The following is a 21,202-nucleotide window of genomic DNA, read 5'->3' as shown; positions in this document are numbered from 1 at the left end:
TGGCACACTCCTGGGATGGGTGCTGGTCCCCGCAGGATGCTTGGCCATAGGACCAGCCCCCGTTCCTGCAAATGTCAGTGAGCTATCACACAGCCCGCACAGTCTGCTCGGGACAGCCAGGCTGCAGCATTTAATTGATGTGCCAAAACGATTCTCTATATTACATTGCATTGGCTTAATTCTGCCTTTGGGTAAAGTGTTATTTCACATATTGTTGACTGCAGTAAAATTTGAACCACGTACCTGAAGAGTGCAATTTGCCCTATTTGTTTAACGGAGAACTTTAGGGTAGGATTTTGAGAGTGAAAAAATGTTGCTGTCTGCCAATTACTCTTAGAGCCAGATGTTTGGTCAAACTGTAGTTTAACTCCCACTAATGGGGAAATCAAGTCCTGGGAAACAGACTGTGTCTATAGAATTACATCTGTATAAAATACTTTATGGTCCCTTAATCATTTATGGCTAATCCTTTCTGGATGGCAACTGCTGAAGGGGGTGGTGGAAGGGCCAGTGGGAGCAGGAGGGAGACCAGTCCTATCTCATTCCACATTTCAGAGTAAACAGATCCAATATCCACTGCTTTGCCAAATAGCCAGTTTAATTTTCATAGACCGTGGGCCTGTACCAGATGTGAATATTGGCTGTGGGCCAGCTTTAAGCAGCAAGAGTGAAATGCAGCTACCTCTCCCTTTTTCAGTGTCTTTTCATCAAAGCACACGGGCTTCAATTCAAAAGAGGTGTTTTTTAATGCACATGAATTCTCCTTGCAGAGAACAGCACTGCTGTCAACCTTGGCCGCCTGCTTGAGTCAGGACATACGCTCAAAGCAATAGGTGCCCCCGATGTCCAGACAACATGCAGCAGCCATTTACCATATGTCATTGGCCATAGGCCTAGTAGGGATCAATTTCTGTGTCTTGAAGAAGGAAGACCTCTGCACGTGGGGTACACCTGTCTCAAAGGGGAAAAGTATCTTTGCACAGGAGTTAGCAGGGCTCATTGAAAGAGCTTTAAACTAGATTTGAAGGGGGAAAGGGATAAAACCAGGCTCGCTAGAGGTAAGCCTGGGGGCAGCACACCAATGTTTGAGGGATGGTGTGCTAGTGAGGTCCTTCAGTCTGCCGTCTCAGTGGAGGCAGGGGACAGAGAGCCATGCGACAGCAAAGACACAAAGGTTATTGATGGGTTAGAAGCCATGGAAGTGCCTGAGAACAGTCAGATAGGAATTAGGGCTTCTCCCCCCAAAAAGATGAATAGCCCAACTGAAGTTCATCTACACCAATGCATGCAGCGTGGGCAACAAACAGGAGGAGCTGGAAGCCATTGTGCAGCAGGAAAACTATGATATAGTTGCAATCACAGAAACATGGTGGGATGACTCACACAACTGGAGCGCTGCAATGGATGGCTATAAACTCTTCAGAAGGGATAGGCAACGAAGGAGAGGTGGTGGGGTAGCCCTGAATGTTAGGGAGTGTTTTGATCGTCTAGAGCTTAACGATGGCGACGATAGGGTTGAGTGTTTATGGGTAAGAATCAGGGGGAAGGCCAACAAGGCAGATATCATGGTGGGAGTTTGTTACAGACCACCCAACCAGGATGAAGAGGCAGATGAAATATTCTATAAGCAGCTGGGAGAAGTCTCACGATCACTAGTCCTTGTTCTCTTGGGGGACTTCAACTTACCAGATGTCTGCTGGAAATACAATACGGCAGAGAGGAAACAGTCTAGGTGGTTCCTGGAGTGTGTGGAAGATACTTCCTGACACAGCTGGTGAGTAAGCCAACTAGGGAAGGCACCCTGTTGGACCTGTTGTTTGTGAACAGAGAAGGACTTGTGGGTGATGTGGTGGTTGGAGGCCATCTTGGGCATAGCGATCATAAAATGATAGAGTTTTTGATTCTTGGAGAACTAAGGAGGAGGGTCAGCAGAACTGCTACCTTGGACTTCCATAGGCCTGTTTAGGAGTCTGGTTGACAGAGTCCCTTGGGAGGCCGTCCTGAAGGGCAAAGGAGTCCAGGAAGGCTGGACATTCTTCAAGAAGGAAATCTTAAAAGCACAGGAGCAGGCTGTCCCCATGTGCCAAAAGATGAGCCAGCAGGGAAGAAGACTGGCCTGGCTGAGCATAGAGCTTTGGCTGGAACTCAGGAGAAAAAAGGAGAGTTTATGACCTTTGGAAGAAGGGGCAGGCAAACTCAGGAAGACTACAAGGATGTCCTGAGGTTACATGGGGAGAAAATTAGAAGGGCCAAAGCCCAACCAGAACTTAATCTGGCTACTGCCGTAAAAGACAATAAAAAATGTTTCTGTAAATACATTAGCAACAAAAGGAGGGCTAAGGAGAATCTCCATCCTTTATTGGATGTGGGGGGAAACATCACGACAAAGGCTGAGGAAAAGGCTGAGGTACTTAATGCCTTCTTTCCCTCAGTCTTTAATAGTAAGATCAGTTGTTCTCCAGGTACCCAGCCCCCTGAGCTGGAAGACAGGGAAGGGGAGCAGAATGAAGCCCCCCATAATCCAAGGGGAAATGGTTAGTGACCTGCTACACCACTTAGACACACACAAGTCTATGGGCCCAGATGGGATCCACCCAAGGGTACTGAGGGAGCTGGCAGAAGTGCTCACCGAGCCACTTTCCATCATTCATCAGGCAGTCCTGGCTAACCAGGGAAGTTCCAGTTGACTGGAGGTTAGCAAACGTGATGCCCATCTGCAAGAAGGGCTGGAAGGAGGATCTGGGGAACTACAGGCCTGTCAGCCTGACCTTGGTGCCAGGGAAGATTATGGAGCAGATCATCTTGAGTGCCATCATGCGGCACGTACAGGACAACCAGGCGATCAGGCCCAGTCAGCATGGGTTTATGAAAGGCAGGTCCTGCTTGACTATGAAAAGGTGACCCACTTAGTGGATAAGGGAAAGGCAGTGCTTTAGTAAAGCCTTTGACACTGTTTCCCATAGCATTCTCCTGGAGAAACTAGCTGCTCATGGCTTGGATGGGCATACTCTTTGCTGGGTAAAAAACTGGCGGGGTGGCTGGGCCCAAAGAATTATGGTGAATGGAGTTAAATCCAGTTGGTGGCTGGTCACAAGTGGTGCTGCCCAGGGCTCAATATTGGGGCCAGTTCTGTTTAATATCTTTATCAGTGATCTGGACGAGGGGATCGAGCGCACCGTTGGTAAGTTTGCAGACGATACCAAGTTGGGAGGGAGGGTTGATCTGCTCGAGGGTAGGAAGGGTCTACAGAGGGATCTGGACAGGCTGGGTCGATGGGCCAAGGCCAATTGTATGAGGTTCAACAAGGCCAAGTGCCGGGTCCCGCACTTGGGTCACAACAACCCCGTGCAATGCTACAGGCTTGGGGAAGAGTGGCTGGAAAGCTGCCTGGTGGAAAAGGACCTGGGGGTGTTGGTCGACAGCCGGCTGAATATGAGCCAGCAGTGTGTGCAGGTGGCCAAGAAGGCCAACGGCATCCTGGCTTGTATGAGAAATGGTGTGGCCAGCAGGACTAGGGACGTGATTGTCCCCCTGTACTCGGCACTGGTGAGGCTGCACCTCAGATACTGTGTTCGGTTTCGGGCCCCTCACTACAAGAAAGACATTGAGGTGCTGGAGCGTGTCCAGAGAAAAGCAACAAAGCTGGTGAAGGGTCTAGAGCACAAGACCTATGAGGAGCGGCTGAGGGAACTGGAGTTGTTTAGTCTGGAGAAAAGGAGGCTGAGGGGAGACCTTATCGCTTCCTACAACTACTTGAAAGGAGGTTGTAGTGAGGTGGGTGTTGGTCTCTTCTCCAAAGTAACAAGTGATAGGACAGGAGGAAATGGCCTCAAGTTGCACCAGGGGAGGTTTAGATTGGATATTAGGAACAATTTCTTCACCGAAAGGGCTGTCAAGCATTGGAACAGGCTGCCCAGGGAAGTGGTTGAGTCACCATCCCTGGAGGTATTTAAAAGACATGTAGACTTGGTGCTTAGGGACATGGTTTAGTGGTGGACTTGGCAGTGTTAGGTTAATGGTTGGACTCAATGATCTTAAAGGTCTTTTCCAACCTAAATGATTCTGTGATTCTATGATTTTGCAGGTCAAAGGCAGCAATCCCAGTCTGTCACCATATGGGCAAGGTGTAGGTCACCAAATCAGGCAGCACTGTAAATCAGCAGGTGGAGGTTGGACTCAGAGAATCCCATGGAATTGTCCAGGCTTTGAAAAATAAAACAATAAAAGGTGTGTTCTTAACTCAATTGCCTTAGGGGCATTAGCAAACTCCATTTCAAACAGCGCTGAAAGCAAAGTGAGGTACCTGGGATGGCATCTCAAAATGAATCCCACCTGACCTCAAGTGGTTAACTCCCATGAGTTCCCAGGTTCCTTTGTCTCTGGTGTTATTTTAGTGACAGCAGGCTCACAGCAGTTAAGAATGCACTTTTTTTTTTGTAGTATAGGCATCTCCTCAGTTATGATTCATGTCATTCTGCTGCATAGGCTTATTGAAATTCCTCAACATGTCACTCACCCTCAAGGCTTCATCACACTGTGTGAGTATGACTATAAAACTGTGCTGAAACAGAATTAATATGGGACTTGCATTTATTGTCATTTCTATGCAGCTGAACTTTGCTCTGATAGGCAAAACTCGTAGTATAATTTGATATGGAGTGACCAACATAAAGGTTGACTTACAAAAGTTTTATCTCAATATTTGCCTTGATTTTGATTTCCCAGGCTGTCCTGTTGAACACATTTTGCCATTATCATTTTGTTAGACAGTGATTTGAAAATGTGCCTGATTATATAGAAGATCTCAGCAACATCTTTCTGATGTACTTTCTCTCCATTTTGTGACCCAGGGCTTGCTGTTGGTCTGGATCCACAAGGCTATGGGAACCCTGATTTCTGCTGGTTGTCTGTTCATGACACCCTTATCTGGAGTTTTGCTGGGCCCATCGTAATTGTTGTAGTTGTAAGTATGGTGGAGATGGCATCCAGAGCTGCCTCTTCCTTACTGCTGCCTTTTCTGTTTTGTCAAACAGTAGTCATAATGCAAAGCAACTGTATTCTTTACATTTGAAGCCAATGTACTTGAGGTTGCCTCTTTTGCTTAAACAGAGAAGACATGAGCTAAGCTCCTGGAAATCAGAGGGCTGCTTGCCAGTGCAAAGATTGCTTGTGGAGCAATGGCTATATGGCCAGAAACCTATTTATTTTTTCCCATTTGCTTTGTTCTATGTTTGAAGGGTTGGTTGGTGAGCTTATTAAAAAAATCAACAAAATGAGCCATAACAAGTCACTGCATCCAGAAGTCCTAAAGGAATATTAAATAATTCAAATTTGAGGAATTTTAAAGAATGGGCTGGTGTTTAACTTCTCCCTTAAAGCTTCCCTCAGTAACAGAGCACCAGAAGATAAATATTCGTGGTGTGACTCTATCTTGAATACCAAGGGCAGTTCTGGTTTCCTCATCTCACAAAGTATGAAGTAGACCTGGAAGCAGTGTAGACTGTGGTCACGAGTCATCAGAGACATGGGAAAACCCCCGCTGGAGGACCAGCTAAGTGGACTAGGAGCCTTCAGCCTAGAGACAAGAAGGCTGCAGAGAAGGGGGGGAGGGAGGACCCTATAACAGCATGGTGGTCTGGGGAAAATGACTGTGGAGCCAACCATTCAGTGTCTTTTCAACAGAAGTGGTAGCAGGGGACGGCAGATTCAGAACAAACAGGATGAGCTGCATTGTTTCTCCACAGCGTTAGAAACTCCCAGAAACAGGACGATGGCGGTGGTAAAGCTCTGCACGGTTTTGGATAGTGAATGACCAGACAAATTCTCTGCATTGATACTCACTATGAGTGATTAAATACAAATGCACCACCCCACCTAGTACATCCCAGCTGTGGAAATCAGTGAAGTCTGGAGGAGTATTCAGAGGAATTATCACTATATGCTTTCTCTGTTACTGTATTCTTATATTCTGGTTTGGCCCAGCTGAAACAGGGTGCTGGGCTGAGTGGACTCTGGTCTGTACAAGGACAGCCATTCTTGAGTATTTATCTTTCACTCAAGCCTCTTCGCATAGGGCCATCTTACTGATGGCCATCTTACTGGGTTTCATCCAGATCAAGTCCCAGGACTATGTTGGCTTGAAACAAGATGAATCTTGGAACTTAGAGACCTGTAAATTGAAGGAAAAATATTCTTGGCACCATGAACCATTTTAGGATAAAAATTGCATTTTCATTGAAACCTGAGCTCTAACAAATGTACGTAAAGAATCCATGCTGTTATTTCAATTTCTCTTTCAGGTAAACACTGTCATCTTTATACTAGCAATGAAAGCATCGTGCAGACGAAGGCAACGTTCATTTGAAAAAACTGGAGTCATGTAAGTTTGGGTTCAAAAACCTATAGAAAAAGTTCTGGCCAGGAATAAGAAAGAAACAGAATTTCCTAAAGGCAAGTGTTGGAGCAGGAAGTAAAAAAGATATTTGGAGGAGACAGTTAGCATTGGTAGAGGCAACTGGAGCTGCTTCACCAGCGCATTCCTGGGGTTCCCTTGGAGGCTCTGTAAAACCTCCACCATGGTGCTCTGCACCACCACCAAGTGTAGGCACGAGAAGTGAGGGGAGAGGGAAAGGTCTGGTCTCTGGATGGTATCATTACAGTCCTTCCAGATCTTTCGTCATACTCCCTACTACACTGTCACTTCACCTCTGCCTGTGGTATGACCACGTAGATGTAATTCTGGGTCTCCCTGTGCTCACCCGTTGCTCACAGAGGTCTCCCCTCACAAATGCCTGGGTCACCAGCCATGTCGTGGCAGAGACCCGTTGAGGTTCCTGTGCTGAGGGCCAGCCAACCTCCCCCTATCCTGCTCCCGGTAGGACGAGCAGAAAGCCTCACAAGCTGCAACTTGCTGCCTTCCCGAGCTGCTGTGGCAGCCTGTTCCCATTAACGTCTGTTTTGCCGAAAGCTCGGAATTTACCTGTGAACTGAAATGTGATTAGCTAGTGGCAAGACAGCCCTTTTCTTTTTTCAAATAGGTAGCTGTATGAGATTTCAAAAGATGACTCCTGGCTATTTATTCAGCCCTGGCTGTTGGGTAATTTTTTTGTTTCTTTTTTAAATCTCCCTAAATAAATGGAGTATAATTGCTACTTAATGGCACCTATTTTACTCATAATACAAAACTTTTGCCACTAGAATTGTGGCCATCTTTTGAAAGTGTCTGTGAAAATAATGTTTTTAAGCAAACAAATATTCCCCTGAGTGCCCTCAGTACAAACCTTGGTCTGTAATGTTGAGAAGGAATGTGAGAGTGAACTTGACAAACAGAAATGAGACGGACGTGGCCATTTACCGCCCAGATGTCTTCCTCAGAGTCAACAAGGCTGAACAGCATGGACTTGGCAAACAGCCTGGTTTGTTTGAAGAAAACCTTGGAAATGAACTTGAAAAGAAATCACCTTTTTTTTACCTGAATATGCTAAGTCATTGAGTAGTGCAATGAGAGATTTGGGAACTGGGAGCTGGTGAACACTGCCCCAGTTTTCCCAAAGGGCCTTTCCAGTTGCCAAGTTGTTGGGCACGTAGCACTGCCTGTGCAGAGAAGTTGGGCTGTTCTCTTGTATCCTGTCCCACTGCAAGTGCCCATCTGTGTTTGCTTTACAGCTCTGTGCTGCGAACAGCATTCCTGCTCTTGCTGCTCATCAGTGCCACATGGCTGCTGGGGCTGATGGCAGTGAACAGCGACGTCATGACGTTTCACTATCTCTTTGCCATTTTCAGCTGCCTGCAGGTAAGTTGGATGGCGTCTTGTCTGTGGTAGTTGTTGGGGAGCACGCTGCTGAGCCCAGACCTCCAAAAACCTGCTAAACATGAGCTCACTTCAGAAGAAGAGAGGTGTCAAGTACAATTTTTGCTTTCTTTTCTCAAAGAGAGGGTTCTTTTCACCAAAACCATAACTTTGAGTAATTGCATCTCTCACTTTTAGTCATTCTAAAGATAAGTGCTCTACTATTGTAACCTGTGACAGATAAATAACAGTAGGTAATTATACCTCTATCATTCTGGAGACAAAATCTTTGTTACTGTCTTCTGTGTGCTCATTGTTAAGAGTCATTCTGTTGCTACTGCAAACAAGAGACTGTTTTATTTCACCCAGAGTGGATGGCTCCAAGTTCAAGGCTTTCACAAATTAAGTTACTGTTTAAAGAAATGAGTCAAATAATGATTTTAAAATACAACTCGTTGCATTAGGGTTTTAGTAGGTTGCCTGTCCTAGTGTACACACTCGTTGATTAAAGATGCAGAAAATAGTTATTTGTAGGAGACCTGGCATGGAAGTAGTCATGAAGCTTCATGTTGGTCACAATTTGAATGTGACCAAGGATGACAGTAACTGTCATGGCAAGCACCTCCAGTATTAAAACAGCTAGTGCTAGCAGGGCACTCTTGTCAGCTGCAGCACAACAGCCACAAATTGCAGCCAAACAAAAAAAGTCATCTGTTGGGTCTCCTCCGGAGATGACTGTCCATGCCCTGGAAGCACACCAGATAGGCCAGCCTGGAGCAAGGTTATTTTGCCACTGCAACTGGTATGCTCTGAAATAAATACACCTGCTCAGGCTGTAGAACCAGGCTTCCACAAGCCTAAACCAAAATTAAATTAAATATAAACCTGATGAGAGGGAGGAAAGTCAGCAGCTGGAATTCTCCAAACTTGCCCAGAGAGGCACAGTGGTATGTGGCGTTTCACGTCATTGCCTTCTTTGAACTTGTATTTTTAAAGAGACATTTATGTGAATTTTATTAATGAATAATCCCAAAGTGCTAATGCCAGCTAAGATTGCATTTGATTGAATGTTTAGAAAGTGAGCTTGAAGTTTAAAGTTACTCTAAGTCAATTGCTTTGGCTGAAATCATGAAATGCAGGCATCTTGTGATGTTGGTACAGCTGCAACTTCATGAGTGATTGGCTTCTATATACTATACCTCCAACCAAAATTGATAACAATTTGGCAGCTGCATGAATTCCCTCAGAGCAAATTCATCTGATGGCACACACGTGCATGCCCCCTGCCTGCAGTGAAAGCTGTTAATGTGTGTTCCTGGTAGCCAAAAACTGCCCAGCCCTGGGGATTTTAGTGATTTTCACACCAGGAGGTATTGCTGAACCAAGGAACGTATGAGGCAAAAGTTTGGACCTCTCTGCCTCCAATATCCCTCCATGTCTCACAAGGCTTTCTAAAGTTCTCTTAGCAACAACAGTATTAAGGACACCTACCAGACAAGTTCCCCATTTCCAGAGGTTTTCACTAAAGGCTATGATATTTTTTATGTGCTGCTATTGATTTTGTCTCATCGTCAGTGTAAAAGCTCTAAAATCTTAGTGCAAGTAGAACCCTGAAACTCCCTGCCATGTCTTCCAGTGGGACATTGAGGTCCCTGTTGGATATTTTGAGAAGAAAGTTTCTTCCCAAATGACAAGGGAGGGTGGCACCTACCACAAGCTCTGCTTTGTAAACCCTGGAGGAACACTTCATTGTGTATATTTTCCCAGGCCTTTTATGTGCATTTGAACTTGGAAGGAAATTATGAAGAAGTCTGAGGAGATCAATCAATGCCATTTCAGTCAGAGACAGAAAATAGTTATTGCTATTGAAATCATGGTCTGTGAACTAGAATTCAGCAGTTGTTTCAAAACGGCTCTTCTCTAATATCTGTATTTGCAGTTTGGCAGTAATAAATCATTTACATTTATTCTTCCTCTCTCTAAAACAATCCAGGGGCTGTTCATTTTCTTCTTCCACTGTGTATTTAACAAAGAGGTCAGGAAGCACTTGAAGAACACTTTAACTGGGAAGAAACCTCTTCCAGACGATTCCACTGCAACAAGAGCTACATTATTAACTGTAAGGAAAAAACACTGGGAAAAAAACCATCCTTTTGCTGGCAGAAGTTACCTAAAATAAACTTGTAGGTGGCTTGTCTGTAATTAAGTGAATTGTCTGATCGCTTTCAGTGACTTGTACAAAGATTGCTGATGTACAAAGATTACTCTCAAAACTTTTGATTACTATTTTAATTAAAACTTTTGAGAGGAGAGAATTCTTTTCCTCAGCATCAAAAACCACTTGGTTCCTTCATAACTTAATACATTCGTGGGTAACATGGGCTTTTGGTAGGATCATTCACTATTGCTTTGTGTCTTTTTTTTTTTTTTCTTCAGCGATCTCTGAACTGTAACAACACATATATAGAAGAGCCAAATATGTATCGCACAACTATTGGGGAATCCACTGTCTCCCTAGAAAGCACCGTCAGGTCAGCCAAGAGCCACAATAGCTACCTTGCTTATATTCTCAGGTAATCAGGTGGCAGGTGCATGGCTTCCAGGTGCTTGCCTTTCCCTTTTCATTGCTCTTGTGGAAAACAGAAATGTTGTGGTTCAAATGCTACTTGTTTTATATCTTAACAGTTCTGTTTTATGTGACTGTCATTTTCTTTCGTGCATTTTCTTTTGCATGCATCTTCAGTGGGGAGTTCCAACAATGCAGTGGTTAACATAACTTATGTTAACTATATGGGCCATGCTGCTTGCCTATTAAAATTCAGACGTGTCTCAAGGAGTGCAATTTAGCTTATTAACTTCAGGCTTTTTCAGAGTGTGATTCATGTGGCCGAAGGCAGACAGCTACATTAGGATCACCTACGTCTTGCTGTAAAAGTGACCACATTGACAGTCAAGCACAGGCTGGCTAGTATCCACTGCAGCTGTTTGCTTTTGACTGGAAGAATCTCATCTGCATGTCTGCCTTGTTGTTAAGAACAGTAAAGTAACAAAGAAAGTTGTCCTCTGTTTTTGTTCTCAAAGGGATGAGGCTGCTCATAAGCTCAGTGGATCCTCAAGTCAAGCAAGGGCTGGTCAGACTGAAGCAGATTCCTCCATTTTTCATAGGAATCCATCAAAATCCAATGGTAAGAATTATTTCTAAACGTTTTGGCCCAGTTGTGCACCTTCTGCTTCTCAGCACTATTTTCAAAGGCTTCTGTAATAGGAAGAATAGTTAGTCTGACTTGGTGTGTCTCGTTCTTGTTATGCTCTTGGCATATTGAGCTATGCAATGGCTGCCTTACTAGGGAATCCTGGAATGGAAATATCATGTATCTGCTTCTTGTGATGGTTCAGTTTTAATCTGACAGCTGTCACAGCTGTTGACAGTTTCTGGCGTCCCCTTTCTTTCTCACGAATTATGTGCTGTTGCTCTTGATTTTTAATTGGAGATCTTTTAACGTTTGAGACCTTGAGGCAATATCCTCCTTTACTACAGTGTGTTTTGTACAAGAAAATCAGAAGTGTCTCGTGTCTGATTTCCTTTCATTTGGGTCTTGACGTTAAATTTTGTTGCCTTGTAGCAGTTTTTAAGTTTTTTAAGTGCATTTGCAGATTCTTGATATTTCTAGGTACCTTGGTTTGCCTGTGTGTTGTGTTGATTAAGATCCTATGGAGTTACTGTTCTGCATATTGAATAGGGAAAAAAGTGTCCCCATTCTGTTCTGCACCTCCTATGCACATAAAAGGTCCTGCCCACTAGCTGAGCTGAGCAGTTGTGCTTCTCATAATTACTTAGATGGACGCTGCAGTCCTTGTGAATTAATCCTATGTACACTTACGGATGTAAGAGCTCATCCCTGGCATGGCCTGAACCAGAGGCCTGCCTTTTCTTTCTCCTTGTGCATTTGTCAGATTTGTTCAACTCCTGTCCACACTCTCATCACTTTGTTTCCCCTTTCCGCATTTGTAGAACACGATTCAGACTCTGACAGTGAACTGTCCCTTGATGAACACAGCAGCTCTTATGCCTCCTCCCATTCATCGGACAGTGAGGAAGATGGGCTCGAGACGGAGAAAAAGTGGAACACATCTACTTCCAAAAATAATGAACGTGGCCCAATCCACAGCACACCCAAAGGTACTACCAGTGTGAGGCGAGAGCAGTGGATTTATTCCCTTCTATAAAATAGCTTTAGAGTAGATGGGACAAATGTGCCAGTCTACCATACATCTGAGACAGCATCCCGACCACTGTGCCTTGCTTCTGCAGAGATCCTTGTTGTCCCCAGCTTAGAGACCTTTCTTCCTTCCAAAGGCTTGTTCACAGGGGTGGCTGAGCACAAGTGAAAGGATGCTTCAGCAAATCTGCGACTTACGGTGCTCAGGCAGAGAGTGCGCTTTACAGGCAGGTGCCAACAGCGCTCGGCAATGGTGCTACCCTGCCAGCAAAGTCTCATATGAAGGAAGAAGAAGAGGAGGGAGAAGCTGGTTGTTTTGAGGGCAGGGGGAAGAAATACCTGCCTCTCCTCATGCAATACAGGCATGTGGATTTAGTGGTGTCAGGTAGATCCTGGACCTGAGGAGCTGGAGATCACTGGCCATTAATATCAATACTGTGTGGCAGGATGCAGTCATTTCTAGGCATAGTTCATCTTGTCCTAAAGATAGTCAGCTTTGACTGACAAATGTCCAGGCTGTGTGCTGGTGCTCTGCATAGGCACAGCATAAGGTGCCTTGGGTGCCCTCACCCTTTAGAAGCCAACCTCCCCAAGGAGCCGGTGGGATCGCTGGCCCTGGAGAGTTGAGAGGGCAGGTTTGCCTCACACTTCTCCGTAATGGAGCCAGTGACCTTGCTCTGGGAAGGGTTTGGACACCCTGCCATCCTACCACGTGTGTTTTTGGGGCCTCGCTGCACCCTGAGGGCAGTGCAGTCCAGCAAGGATCATCTGAACGTTTGCTCTGGTTTGACACAACTCCTCCCCAGCCACAGGGAACAGGACTGGCTGGGCAGTGGTTAAGAAAACATATCAAAAGTGGTTTTCGAGTGAGTGTTTTTTTGCGTTGCAGTTGATACCCTTCCCAATCATGTGAAACCCTATTGGCCCACAGAGTGCGTAACGGCCAGCGACAGTGAGGACCCCAGCGGGAAACAGAAACTCAAAGTCGAGACCAAGGTCAACGTAGAGCTTCACAGGGAAAACCAGGTGAACCACAGCAACGAAGCACCGCAGGACAAGGAGAACGAAGGGCAGCAGAAGGAGAACAGACCTCTGTCCCACCAGAATAACCAGCAGCCGGAGCAGAGGAAAGGTAGTACAGCCAACCTTGCCTCACAGCTGGACTGGAAGACTGGGGGGTTAATGAGCATTAATTAGTTCATATGGTAGCTCTATCAGGGAAGAACACTTTCCAAATGGCTCCAACCTGTGTAACCAGATACACCATGGGAAGCTAGCAGGTAGTTGCTGATGTCTAATCTTTTGGTTTTGAAATAAAGTGACAAACTAGAAGTCTGATTAAGAAATATAAAATGTCGCTTCTTGGATGTGTTCAGCTTGATAAAGGAAATTACTGATAAGTTTCAAAATTCTCATTATTCCCTCTTTTCCCTAACAGGCATCTTAAAAAATAAAGTCACCTACCCTCCCCCGCTGGTGGATAAGAATATGAAGAATCGACTGCGGGAAAAGCTATCGGATTACAATCAGACCACGATCTCATCCAGGAGTACTTCGCTGGGGACAAATGATGGGGTCCGCTCTCCCTCGGACTCGGGGGTGACAGTAAAAAATGCTCGGAGGGAGCAGTCTCGAGACCAGCTCAACGGCATGGCCATGAATGTCCAGGTGGGAACAGGACATGCTGACACCTCAGACTCAGAGTAAGTGCCACACTGGGATGCCCTGGCAGACCTCACATGGCTCTGGTCTCTCCCTCCACTTTCCAGTCCCAAACTCCCACGTGAGCAAGGACTTCACCTGGTGACTGGACCAGAGTCCTGCACCAGTGACTGTCCTGATGGCTTGTCCATACCGTGTCCCCAAGCCACAGTGTTTCACTGATGGAGAAGGCCAAAATAGGTATCACGGGCAAGGTGCCGTGACAGACACCTGTTACCGGTCACCCTGGCATCCTCCGACTTGGCAAGCTGATGTGTTACTGGCACTCTGTGGACTAGAGCAACCTAGCTCTGCCCCGTCATCTTGCCGTGGGACTTGCTGCACTTGGCATGGTGCCCCCTGGTCACAGCGAACTGGGCTCCCACATCCACATGAATTATCTATCCCCTCCCTGCCTGGTGAGCTGCCGAGGTCATCGCCTTCCCCAGCCCTTGGCTACACACATCACCAGAACAAGGATGGGCTTTTTCCACTCCCTCATGCTGCCAGGCATCTGGGATGGCTTACCAATGCCCACCTGTGGTCCTGAGAGCCATGCATGCCCTCAGGGATGCTCTGCTCGGGACTACCCCCTGCTTCTGCTTCTGTGCCCTCAGCCCCTCACCTTCACCCCCCTTGGACCATGGGAACATTTGGTTTCCCCTCTGTTTTTCACCTGTCCTCCCCTTTTGCATCATGGAGAGTGTTTGGGGCCATTAGGGACCTATCACTAACGGGGTGCAGTTAATGTGGCCAGTACCAGGTACGGAAGGAGGAGGAGAAGCAGAGGGTAAACATGGAGCAGCACTTCTTGATGCATGTCCAGTAAGACCAGCAAGAGCTGTTGTGGGTGTCTGGCAGCCAGCAGGGAGCAGGGTGGGTGGGGGCAAGACCCCGGCGAAGAGGACCCCTGAGGAAGTCCAGTGTTTTGGTGGGGAAAGGAGCTAGGCTGAGGGGAGCATGGCATGGGTGTCCATTGGGCAGAGGGAAACCATTGCTGGGGCAGGAGATCCAAAGGCTGTAGGGAAAGTGCCATGTCAAGCTACTGACCCTAAATTACCAGGTGCACGATTCCCACCCACTGCCTGGCGATCAGTGTGCGTATTTGCCATTGTAAACTAAATTAAACATTAACAAAAGGCTGAGCAAGCTCTCAGCCAAAGGGTATTCTCAGAAACCTTGTTACTTGTCACATCAATTCTTGCACTTAAAATGAGGAAAATAGCCATATGTAAAGTCTGCGCAAACAATTTATGCATATAGACTCATTTTTTATTAACACAAATAATAGTATCGTTCTTTCTCCAAACCAAGAGAAAATTTCTCACCCAGCTTTAACTCTGACATTGTCCCACTGTGCTTTAGACACCCATGTTGTCTGGGTGCACAGACCATTCCCAGCTCACTATAAAAGTACCTCTTTGGGTTGCTAGGAGATGAAATATATCCTGGTTAGCCAGGAGATGTTTTTAACAAGTGATAACTACTTGCTCCTACCAGGTAATACAGTCATTACTGGAGAATAACTAGCCAGTTTGTACTAAGCAACTGTTTTATCTCCATACCTTTTGCATAATGTAAAACGCTGCTGTTGGACAGCAGATCGCATGAATGTCTGAAATACCAGGTTTCTAACAGCTGGTAAGATTTGTGTGTGAACCTTGCATCTTCACCTAAGCGTTAGCCAAATACAAGCCCTCTGCAGAGCTTCCTCTAAAGAGTGCATCTTGTGTACTACCTGGAAGAGTTTCACCCAGCTGGTCTTGCCCTCCAGGGCAGCATCCCCCTTGCAAGCGTTGTATTGGCAAGGCGTGGTAAATTCACAGAGCATGAGCCCTTACTAGAAGGGATTAGGTGGTTTCGGGTGGAGTGGTTTGCCTGTGCCTGTTTAACCCTAAGCCTGCATGCTTACTTCTTCCCACTAACAGAGGCAGTAACGAAACTTCAATTTGAACCATCAGGAAACTGTGATCGCTGCTGCGTGGTTCTGGACTCCTCGCCGCGGGGTCGCCTCGGACTTCGTCAGAGTGGCCGCATAGCGAGGAGGACAAGGTGGGCATTGATTCCCACATGGTTTCACGTTATGGCAGACTACTGACCGCTCGCGGCGGAGACACAGTGCCCGGATGCACCTGCTGTAAGGCTGCTGTGTGGTACTCTCCGCGCGGCATGAACCCATGCCAAAACGCATGGAAATGGCCACAGGGATGCACTGTGAGGGCCAGGTACCTGCTCGCAGTGCGGACAGTGCTACAGGGGTTGTTTATTACTGGGGAGAATCAAGGAAAAACACATTATTATCGCAGTGGACGTACAGTAAGTCAGTCCATCGGCCTTAAGACAAGCACCAGGAGACGTCTCTTGTGGAGTTTTGTCCGGCTACAGTGTGAACCCTTCGGCTTGCTGGGCTCTAGGGAGGAATATCCCAACAAGTGTCCTTTCGTTTCTATGCCAGCATCTCTGTCCGCCCCTCTATGGACACGTCGTCTTAAGAAAAAAAAAATCCTTTATATATATATATAAAAAGTGTAGATACTTTTATATATTTTGTATGGTGTTGCTAAAGAAAAATTTCCTTTGTATATTTTACATTTATACTGATCTTCTTAATTTGATAATAGGAAATCAATTAAAAGAGGTTTTGATATTTTTTATATGAACATTGCACAATTTTACTTGAATTTGGCATTTGATAGAGTAACTGAGGTTTGCATGGAAGCCACCTTAAGATGCAATGCAGTTTTCAAAGTAAAACAGTAAAGATTACATCAAAATCTATGATTAATTTATAAGTTTTATTGACAGATTTTGGAACACTTTAAGGACAGAGTATGTTTTTTTCGTAACCTCTTCTAAAACCCACAAAAAATGTTTTGATTTTTCATTTCTTGGTGTTTTGACGTCTTCTCCCAAGTGCATTGAAATGTTCAGCAACTGAACTTCAGGACTAAAAATAAGTCTTATCTTTATCTAAGATTTCAACACAGTCCTTGCCTGGAAGAAGTCAAATAAATATTTCCCCTACCAAGAACAAGAAAACAAGTGGTGTCATTGCATGATAGGTTTTGACTTCAGTCTGGCTCTGCGACAAAACAGCGCTCTGCGTGTCCCAAGAAGAGGGCCCTCCTCCTGTGGGGCAAGTTCTGCCTCAGGCGCAGTATTTTATTTTGCTGTTAATTTCTTTCCCACTGGAGGCAGCACGTTGCTAATCAAAGCAGAAATACAAGTCTTTAAAGATGTCCAGGTTTCACTGCCCAGCTCTTTGACTAAGCCCTGGCCTTCTCAGTGTTTCAAAAAGCACATGGATGGCTTAAAGTTTCGTGTTTCCCACAAAATATGCTGGTTTCACAAGTATAGGAAAGTTAAGCGTGGCCTCTCCACTGTCTTCACCTTCCTGCAGTGTTTACAGGAACAGGAAAAAGAAGATGTGAAAAAGTTTGCATCCAACAGCATGGGGCAGAGCTCTGCTGGCAGCTCCCCGTGGTGGGAATACGCGACTCAAAGGGCAGCAATGGTGTGGCCATGACCTGCTCTCTGCTGCCAAGGCTTTCAGGAGCTCCTCGCTCACTGTAGCAGCCCTTTTGGCTTTCATTTGTTTAACTGTGTGCGATGAAAGGGAAAAAAACAGAAAATCAAGCTAAATAAAATGCAGGAGTTGAGGAAAAAAATGAAATAATATGTACTGCAATCTTGGTTTCATTATATTCCTATGCATTTTCAAATGTATCGAGGCCTTTGGAAGCGGAGAGGGAGGAAGGTTGCTGTTCCTTTAAAAATTATGCAACATACTGTGTGACATTTTCTGACTGAAAAAAGTTTTGAATGTTTTAAGGGTCTGGCACTTGGCTGTGTGCTCAGGCATTGTGTATAACCCACACTAGTTGTTTTTACATCTGTGTATGTATATTTTGTCCCAGTGAGATGTAGGTAGTTTTTATTTTGATCAGAATTGTTGCAGTAAATGAGGGTCAGTTGTATTAATGGCAAAAAATTAAAACCTATTTTTATGACTTTTTAAAAGCTTTATGGCAGATTAGGCACTGGAGGTTGTTTTTTTTTTAACAAATGTATATTTATTAATGTGCAGAACACTGGAATTGCAGCACAGATGAAAGAATTTACAATAAATTAAGAAATTTTTTTTGAACTTGTATTCTTTTGGTGGTTTATTTTAAGTGCAGTACAGATGCTCGGGGTCCAAATGGCATTTCCTGGGGTTTAGAAAGTAGCAGGAGGGACGTACACGTACCCGTCACTCTCACCGAGGAAGCAGAGGCTGTAAATCATCAGCCGCCAGCACTGCTCCCTGCGGGGTGCTCCCAGCCCTGGGTGGTATCTCGTGGGGAGTTCGCTTCGGGTGGATGGATGGATGGAAAGACACACACACACCCCCCCCAGTGCCCTTTGCTGGCACAGGGTACCACCGCAGGCATTGCTTTTCAGTCCAAACCCGCGGCATTTCTCACACCTGGGAAGCAGTCCATGGAAGAAAAACACCCTCCACTAACCTGGAGCAAAGCGGACCGCCAGGAAAGCACTGGGTTTAGAAGAGGAGGTTGGAGAGGAGCTAGAAGGGTGTGAGGCAGCCAGCCCAGCCCATGAAAGCCTGCAATGAGAAGGACCTTTCTGGACATTCTTGGCTATGTTCTTGGCTTTCTCAAGCCAGCTGAGGCCAAGCCATGGTCTTGCTCACTCTGTACTTTTCAGGCTGTTGTGCAAGTCTTTGTTCACGCATCTCACAAGGCACAGCAGTGACCTGCGCATGTCTGCCAGCTTTCTGGAAATACAAGTATTTCTCAGTATCATCTGGCCAGCTTTTCCATAAATGTTTCTAAACATTAGGCTATAAACTGGGAGTATGTGAGGTCAGGGGGAGAGAGTCTGGTTACTGTCATGATTTAGGGGCAAAATCAAAAACAGGATCTTCGATTTGCAAACAGCTCTGCCAAAACATGCCATTAAACAAACCCAAGCAATTAGCCCAAAGGGAAACTGTTCTAAATTTTATTGTACAAGTTCATTTTTTCGTGTAACACTAGTACTTGAGTTTGTTCTCCAGTATGAGTTCACTTTACTGTGGAAAAGCATAAATAAGCTGAGGCTTATTTATTATTCAATAATTATTCACAGACCAGCCCGTGATCCTGTCTCCAGTAATGGCCAACAGCAGAAGTTTAGGAAAAGAGGATTATCAGCCAGCCACACATGACATGGCGAGGTGGCCCCAGCAGGGTCCACAGCCCCCAGCATGCTGCAGCTCAGGGCTCCCCAGCAGAAGGGGTTGTGCTTGTCTCCAGCAGCCCATTCTTTCCTCCAATAACGTGTCCTGTTGTGTTTTGAACCCACATAAACTTCTGGTACGCAGTGGGTTGCCTGATTTGGTCACAAGCAGCAAGAAAAAGTTCTTACTCGTCTTCAGCTTCATTCCTGTCCCCTGTGATGAACACCTTTGCCGCCTGCACCATGAGAGGCAGTGAGCAATCGTTTCTCAATCACCTTCTCCAGGTCAAAGAGGAAGTGCTCCATCCTAGAGCACTTGGGTTGTCTCTTTCTACCTGAACAGCTTGGATCTCTGTAATTGTTCCTTGCGCAGAAATGCTGCTGTACCTTTTAGCCTTCCTTCTTGTCCTTCTTCAACCCCTTCCCAGGTCTAATGTAGCCTTTCTGGAGATGGCAGAGAGAGAGAAGAGACCAGAGCAGCCCACAAAATGCAAGCAGTAGGCCTACCAACAACCAAAAAAAAAAAAAAATTTCCATTTCATTCCCTTTTCCTGTCCTAATCTTTACAATGACATCTGGCATAAGCAAATTGTAAGAAAAAGGACTCCCGAAGAGATGGACCAGTGGCAGCATCATGGCACAATAAGGCTGCAGTAACCTAAGCGATCACATTGCCCAGCTGCTCCAACAACCTGGGATAACTGGGGATTTGTCTAATGTTCTTAAAAATCTAAATGACAATTCCAGTACATCTGCAAATAGCCTGTAATAGGACTTCATAGCATGACGAGTTAGTTTGTCCATATACTTACGTCATGCTTAGACGCGCAGCTCAGCTGCAGAGGATGCTCCTGCTGAGGTCTGGGGGGGGGGGTCGCAGAAAGGAGGTCCCCCAGCAGCCCAGGTGAGATGTTATCATCATCCACACCAGCGTCACCTGCAGTGCCAGGGCCAGTCTGGGATGCATTTGGGCTCCACAGCCTCTTCTGCAGAGCTTCTGCCTTGCCTTTATGTTCCTGTTTGCACATACGCAGCTCAGTTTTCCTCCCTGTAAGTAGCAGTTTGCACTGGATTCATTTTCCATTTTAGTTTCTTGATTTTGGGATCCATTCTCCAGTTTCTCATACTCATTTTGGATTTAGTGCTGTCCTTGAGGATGCCTGGAGTCCTTTGGCAGCATCTGCAGCCTTTACAAGCTACCTTTTATTTCATCGTTCAAACTGTGAATGAAAATATCAAATAAAACTAAGCCCAAGGGGGCTCTTGTAAAACTTCTCTTCTTGCCAAGCAAGTTTTGCACCTACCTCATACCGATTAACGTCAGCCCACACTGACTGTGTTTTGCATACGAGAATACAGCGTGGGACAGTGTCAAACAAACCGTTTACTGAAGACACGTCCCATCTGCTGCTGCTCCTTTATCCACCATGCCAGGCGCTGTATTAAAGAAGAAAATTAGATTAATCCGACATGTGTGTTGCAAAGAGACCGTGTTAATTCATTATTGTCTTCTGAATACTTAGAAGTATTTGTAAGTGCCCCCAGGAGCCCCCTGGAGCTCTCTACTGGGCTGGTGTCTCCCCTTCTGTCTTGGTCAGACATCTGCTGCTGCCGTCCCTCTGCTCAAAGACCACTATGAATAGGGTATCCACTCCTTCAGACTCAAATATTACATACTCTGAGCGTATTTTCTTTATTTGAAGGGAGGCCTAGAGCAATGTCTCTGAACCGGTGCTTTGTGAAGGCAGCTGAGGCTGCTGTGAGACCCCAGCTTCTGCGCTGGGTCAGGAGACACCGCAGAGGTGGAGCAGGGCCGAGCCGCCCCTTATGGAGAGGACTGTGCTGAAGTCGAGAGGTGCCCTGTCTCTCAGATCTACTGGGTGTCCTGGGGCCATCTTCTGCCCTAGCGTGGGACCGCTCCCTGCCCAGCATGGCCTAAGGCTTCTGGAGCCTATCCTGATCTTAGCAAAGCCATCATTTTACATCAGATCCACTCGTGAAATAGAAATGAACTCAAAGCTCCAGCTTTTCAGGTGCTGCTGCTCTCTTTCATTCAAATAGTTGCAGTGCATCCAATTGGGTGGTTTCCAGCATTAGTTTCTTACAGGTTGCATTCTTTTTTCCCCCTGCAAGTATAACAGCTTGCAAAAACACCAACCCCTTGGGCTAACGTGTAGGAAAAATCTCTTCCTTTCAGTCATTTGACAGCAGCTCTTTGGAAGTCCATCTCGAATGATCTGGTTCACATGCTAAGCCTATATCACACTTTCCA

General features: G+C 45.8%; 1 protein-coding gene across 6 annotated transcripts in view; it reads left to right on the top strand.

The window, feature by feature from the left end:
• CELSR1 (cadherin EGF LAG seven-pass G-type receptor 1) overlaps positions 1-17,857 on the top strand; it is a 178,097-nt gene extending 160,240 nt beyond the window's left edge. For 2 of the 6 annotated variants that reach the window (XM_030015556.2, XM_030015551.2), the window contains exons 26-35: positions 4,851-4,963; positions 6,300-6,379; positions 7,666-7,792; positions 9,783-9,908; positions 10,226-10,362; positions 10,871-10,974; positions 11,802-11,969; positions 12,899-13,141; positions 13,448-13,712; positions 15,639-17,857. In XM_030015556.2, coding sequence (XP_029871416.2) covers positions 4,851-4,963; positions 6,300-6,379; positions 7,666-7,792; positions 9,783-9,908; positions 10,226-10,362; positions 10,871-10,974; positions 11,802-11,969; positions 12,899-13,141; positions 13,448-13,712; positions 15,639-15,663 — 1,388 coding nt within the window. In that variant the 3' untranslated portion in view covers positions 15,664-17,857. Of the gene's footprint in view, positions 1-4,850; positions 4,964-6,299; positions 6,380-7,665; positions 7,793-9,782; positions 9,909-10,225; positions 10,363-10,870; positions 10,975-11,801; positions 11,970-12,898; positions 13,142-13,447; positions 13,717-15,638 lie in introns of those variants that run through there. The other 4 variants (XM_030015553.2, XM_030015554.2, XM_030015552.2 and 1 more) reach the window with 4 other exon arrangements.
• The last annotated feature ends 3,345 nt before the right edge of the window (positions 17,858-21,202 follow it).

The sequence above is a fragment of the Aquila chrysaetos genome, chromosome 5, assembly GCF_900496995.4.
Source record: "Aquila chrysaetos chrysaetos chromosome 5, bAquChr1.4, whole genome shotgun sequence".
Lineage (NCBI taxonomy): Eukaryota > Metazoa > Chordata > Aves > Accipitriformes > Accipitridae > Aquila > Aquila chrysaetos.
This window is presented reverse-complemented; position numbering and strand designations above follow the sequence as displayed.